General features: G+C 43.6%; 1 protein-coding gene across 1 annotated transcript in view; it reads right to left on the minus strand.

Annotated features, from left to right (window-relative positions):
- The window catches only part of Rab10 (RAB10, member RAS oncogene family), an 85,845-nt gene extending 80,213 nt beyond the window's left edge, over positions 1 to 5,632 (minus strand). Inside the window, exon 1 of the mRNA XM_047521945.1 lies at positions 4,982 to 5,632. Coding sequence (XP_047377901.1) covers positions 4,982 to 5,108 — 127 coding nt within the window. The 5' untranslated portion in view covers positions 5,109 to 5,632. The remainder of the gene's footprint in view (positions 1 to 4,981) is intronic.
- Between the last annotated feature and the right edge of the window lie 368 nt (positions 5,633 to 6,000).

The following is a 6,000-nucleotide window of genomic DNA, read 5'->3' on the forward strand; positions in this document are numbered from 1 at the left end:
TTTTTAATCAATCCTAAAAGTACAGGTTCAACTGAGAAAAATTCCTTAGGCACTGTGGCATTCCTACAGCATGAGTTGCTGTCTGAATGTCATAGGAGAGCCCAGACACGTTTAATATGACAAAGATTTGGCTCATTTCTCCAAAAAAGCAGCCACTCTACTGAAAATGAACTCACGTTCAATTTAATCAACTGGTTCAGGTTAGTAGACTCAACCTATTCTTCCAAAGCTAGCAAAAACACTCAAGACAAAAAAAAGGATGCATTATACCTCTCCAGGGGCAAAAGCTTTTACTAATTTATTCCTTTTACTCAGAGTCCAGAGGCTCTATTTCCCAATGGAAGATATTTCCTATGGAAAAAGTAATCATAAATCTGGGTGAGAGGAGGATTTTAGCAACATCAAAAGACAGCATATCCAGAGGAAACATCCCACTAAAAATTTGTGCCATGTGGTAGTTCATGTTACTACCATATCACTAATGGGTAATACTTTCCTGAGTTCATACTGCCAGGAGTTATGACCAAATCAACCACTGAAATCTCATCCAAAACAACTTTCTTAAACAACTGCTTTCCAATCTTTAAGTTTCAAAGATCAATTTTGTCCTAAAATTACATTAGTCAACAGCTAATATTCTTAAGTAAAATCTGATCCCAAACTACTTCACAGAATATTCAGAAAGGAGATAAAAAAGAAAATATTTACCTAGTCCCAATCCTATATTAAAAGGATCCTGACTGTATGTATCTATTTATCATGAACCCATTAAATACAGGGACTCTTCCAGGTACTTCACACTTATGCCAAATAAATACCAAGATCTTTGCCCTTGTGTAACTTACATTCTAGTGTCCTCAGATTGGCTTTGAGATTGGTTTAGCGTAGAACATACCAGTAATTTGTTTTTGCAATTCTGTCCACAGTAAGTCTGACCATAAATATCTTACAGAATTTCTAACAGCAAACATGTGAGAACTGAAATTACACAGAAAAATGTATAAATTCAAGTCTTCATAAGTACTATAAAAATCATATATCTAAAAAAATTGTTTTGTCAAAGAACCAACCATCATTAAGAAAAACAAATGTACCTGAAATAATGAGTACCTACCTTATTTTGACAGTCTGGTCTTTCTGAACACCTGTAAGATAATCATTTCTGTAACAAACCTCAGTCAGTATGGTGGCACACACCTGTAATCCCAGCAGCTGGGGGGCTGAGGCAGGAGAATCCAAGTTCAAATCCAGCCTCAGCAACTTAGTGAGACCCTAAGTAACTCAGTGTCTCTAAACAAAATACAAAAAAAGGCTGGGGAGTGGCTCAGTGGTTGAGTGTCTCTGGATTCAATCCCAAAATCCCTAGTATCAAAAAAAAAAAAAAAAAAAAAATCTCAGCTGCTGGAGTTGGAGGTGTAGCTCAGTCATGGTTAGCATGCACAAGATTCTGAGTTCAGGTCCCAACACCAAAAAATAAATAAACAAACAGTAACAGATAATTCACAAATATCTCTATCATTTATATTTAATGCTCTAAGTGAAAAAACAATGTCTGGGATGTAGAGCATTGGCAGGGTACCTGCCTGGATGCACAAGGTTCTGGGTTCAATTCCCAGCACCTCAAAAAAAAAAAAAAAAAAAAAAAAAAAAAAAAAAAAAAAAAAGAAAAAGAAAAAGAAAATATCTCCATCAATTAATATTTAAAATGTTCTAAAAGTAGTATACAAAGTATTTCTAGTTATCTGCACATTAATCAATGGCTACTTTAGACTGTCTAAACATGCACCATTGGTAATTACTACCCATATGTGGCTACTGAGCATTTGAAATATGCCTAATCTAAATTGAGGTGAGCTGTAAATATAAATTACACTAGAGAAAAACAATGTAAAATAATTCAATTGTTTAAAATTGACTGCACAATAAAATAACATCTTTTTTAATTAAAAAAAAAAAAAATTGTAGCTGGAGGTGGAGAGCATGCCTTTGATTTTTTGATGTGGTCCTGACAATCAAACCCAGTGCCTCACACATGCTAGGCAAGTGCTCTGCCACTGAGCTACAGCCCCAGTCCTAAAATAACATCTTAAATATGAGTTAAAACATTATTTAGCCAGAAGCAGTGGTGCAGGCCTGTAATCCCAACCACTTGAGAGGCTGAGGCAGGAGAATCACAAGTTTGAAGACAACCTGGGCAAGTTAACAAGAACCTGTATCAAAAAAAAAAAAAAGGCGGCAGCTGGGGGTGTAGATCAGCAGTGTAGCACCCCTGGGTTCAAACCCCAGCACTACTAAAAAGAGAAAAAGTGAAATCATATATGCAGCTCACATTTCTTTTAAAGAGCACTGGTTAAGATAATAGTATACTACCAAATCTATGCAGAGCTCATATGAATGTTGAAGCTGTACTGTGAATTTAAATCATTTTCTCAGCCTGCACTAGTCAATACCTTTTATCAAAACACATAAACATGAGAGACTAAAGTGAACTTGTTTAGCAGAGCACAAATATTTGAGGGACCACTGAGTGGGGACATTCAATTCATAAAGTAACATTCTGTCACACAACAGAAGACTCACATATTCTATATGCACTGTGCTCCTACAAAAATGCCTGGCACCACCCTGAGAGCTTCACTCTCACTCAAATCCTAACTAGCCTATGTAGTTGATACTATTAATAATATTATTTCAAAAGAAGCTGGGCACATTGCATGTGCCTATAATCCCAGTGACTTAGGAGGCTGAGGCAGGATGATCGAAAGTTGGGAGGCCAGCCTAGACAACTAGGTGGAGACCCTGTCTCAATAAAACAAAAAAGGCTAGCTCAGTGGTAGAGCACTCCTGGGTTCAATCCAAAGGAAGGAAGGATCAAAAGAATAAACTAAAGAGAGGTTAAGTAACTTGCCAAAGTTGCAGAGCCATAACCTGTGGAACTAGGATTCCCAGCCAGCAGGCCTAATACAAAACCACTACACATCCCAAGGACTACACACAAAAATTATGCCCTTTTCTCACAGGACGGATTTTCCAAAAAGACTGGAGTAGATGAAGATACTGCTTTGCTTCCTACTCTCCATGCTATCTTGCTCAAAGGCTGGTTAAAACTGATCACATGAATTAAATCCTTCCTCTCCAGAAAGAGTATACCTCACCCCTCTGGCCCAATTCTTAATTGTCCTTCAGACTTCATTTTATTGATTTCTTTTTTTCTTTTACAACACTGAGGATTGAACCCAGGGATACTCCACCCCTCAGCTACACTCACAGTCCTTTTATTTTTTTTATTTTGAGACAGGGTCTGGCTGAGTTGCCTAGATGGCTTTAAACTTGCGATTCTCCTGCCTCGGTCTCCCAAGTCACTGGGACTATACCACACTTGGTCAGAATTCATTTGAGACATCATGTCCATGGCAAGGCTATTCAGACTCCTCACAATTTAGACTAGTCCCCTTTCTCCCTGTGCTTACTACTGTAGCACTGTCACTACTGAGATTGTCCTCACCAGAATGCTGAAGGGGTCTACTGCATCCACCACTTATCCACAGAGCCTATACCAAGTGCCTAGCAATAGATGTTCAATAAGTATTTGCTGACTGACCAAACTCACTGACCCACTCAGCTTTGGCTAAAAGCAAAATATTAAAGCAAACTTTGTGCTAAGAAGTGCTAATTCACAAAGCAGAAAACAAGTTCTAGGTTTCATGAAATTTATGACAGTCCAACAGTATGGTACTCAAGAAATAATGATGATGACACCTCTTCCCCAAGAAGATGATTAAAATAAAAAAACTTAATCACTTGTCCAAATTTATTTCAATGTAACTTGTTTTATGAGAATGAGGTAAATTCCTGATAAACATCACAAGAAATTCCAACCAGCGATTTCAATAACAGTAAAAATTGGCTGAAACCAGTTTAATCCTGACAACTCCCAGAGTTCAAAGACTACTGCAGTTGCCTCTCCAAATAATCTTATTATAAAATTAGTTACATTTTACAAAGGGTTTTTATTCCACTGACCCAATGACAGGCAACCAGATGTTCTTCAAGGATTTGTGGGAGGTAGAAAGTGAATTCCATGCACAATTACTTTAGCACAAGTAATGTCAGTGCCAGAGTCAAAAGGGACTTTCTTAGTCTTCCCTTTTCTTTTCCGAAACGGGAAACCAATTGAAAGGTCAACCTTTAGCTCTTACTTCCACAACAAGTAATTCCGAAACATGTGGCGAAAGTCTATTAGAAGTCCTCAAGGCTATGAAAAGCAAAACACTTTACTGTAAATTCTAGCATCGAATCAACCAGAAAAGAAAACTCGACTTCATTCTGTCGAGTTGAGGACAGAAGTTGATCGTGTTTCTCAGATTACTGCTTCTGTTGATGTCTTGAAAAACACTGTGAGGCAAACATGCCATAGATTCCCACCCCAAGCACCAAGAGCCTCCGATTGTTTGACACATCAATGGATCAGTCAACGCGGCCAACTCACTTTTCCCCTCTAATTTGCCTTAATTATTCTTCACACAAACCCTCAACTTCACTCCAAGTTGTGGCCATATGGAATCTTCTCTTTGCCCCCAAGTATAAATTCAGGCCTTTACCACACAGTACTGCTTCAATCCCAAGCACTAAAATCTCTCTTAAAAATGCCACACATTTAGCAATTCCACACAAACATGGAAGAAGCCACTCAAGTCGCTTAAAGAAACAGGCAAGATTCTGGAACGCTGTAAACTGCTGCATATTTTCTATCAGCGGGCACTGAGCGGAGTGGGAGACCTTGAAAGCAGAAGACCGGATGGGAAGCATGGGAAGACCCCGCCCCAGTAAGCTCAAAGCCGATTCAAACAGTAACTTAGGTCTGTCGTTTGGAATCGGAATCACTGAAACAAAGGCGTATATTACGGGAAGCAAGATGTCTGGAGTAAAGAAAACGGCTCGCCGCTACAGAGGCCGGACACCACCCTCCCACAGGTCTTACCTATGGTGGAAATAAAGGTGGTATTGAAGGCATCATCCGAAAAACGAAAAAGGACGCAGGTCTTCCCCACTCCCGAGTCCCCGATCAGGAGCAGCTTGAAAAGCAGGTCGTACGTCTTCTTCGCCATTGGGAGGAGCGGCTCGGGCTCTCGCCGCCGGCGGCCCCAAGGGATCGGTCCTTCTCACCACGGCCAACTCCTCACCCGGGCGTTCTTGGGCCGGAGGACCGGGGAAGCGTGGGAAAAAAGGAGGGCTAGAGAGGACGCGGACGACCTACGAACGGTCTCCTCAAGGAAGCCTCGACGGTGGCGGCGTCCCGTGCCTCCGAGGGCGGCGACCGCGGCTCCGCAGCCTCTCCCAGCCGCTCCGCCCGGTTCCGGGGAGTCGGTCGGGACAAAATGGCCTCCCCTCCCCCTTCAGGGCTGCTCGGCCCGGACGCTCCCACGGGCGAGCTAGTGAGCTCTGCCGTCGAGAGAGCTCGGAGGGCGGGAGGACAGCCCCTCCCGAGCAGAAACTCCGCGATAGGACGCGGCGAGGACAGCGAGGGAAGACCGCGAGCGGACGAACCCAGCTACATAGCCCCAGGAAACCGAGCCGCCCCAGCCAGAGCCACCTTTTCCCCGTGCCCTCTCACGCCGGCGTGCGCGCTGCCTGAGACGCACGCAAGGACGTACGCCCGCCCTTCCCTCGCGCCCTCGCCCTGCGGTCCGCCTCTGCGCACGCGCGCAGGAGGGTGTTGGGGGCACATGGGGGCGGAGACAGGAGCGAAGGGTCTCAGTCTGAAGCCCGGTCGAGAGGAGCCGGGGGCGGGGCCAGAGAGGGCGAGGCCGCGGGCGCGCACACTGTGGCCGCCTGATAGGGTGCGTGGCGGTACGAGCACGCCCCGCGAGAGGCGCTGCCTAGCGACTGCGCAGGCGCAGGACGGTGGCTAGTCCCTGGTTCCCTTGCATTCCTGGGGGCGCCGGGCGAACTGCTCTGCGTATCTTGTGCACCGAGTTTGTTAGAAGTGTAGAGCTTGAG

The sequence above is a fragment of the Sciurus carolinensis genome, chromosome 13, assembly GCF_902686445.1.
Source record: "Sciurus carolinensis chromosome 13, mSciCar1.2, whole genome shotgun sequence".
NCBI lineage: Eukaryota > Metazoa > Chordata > Mammalia > Rodentia > Sciuridae > Sciurus > Sciurus carolinensis.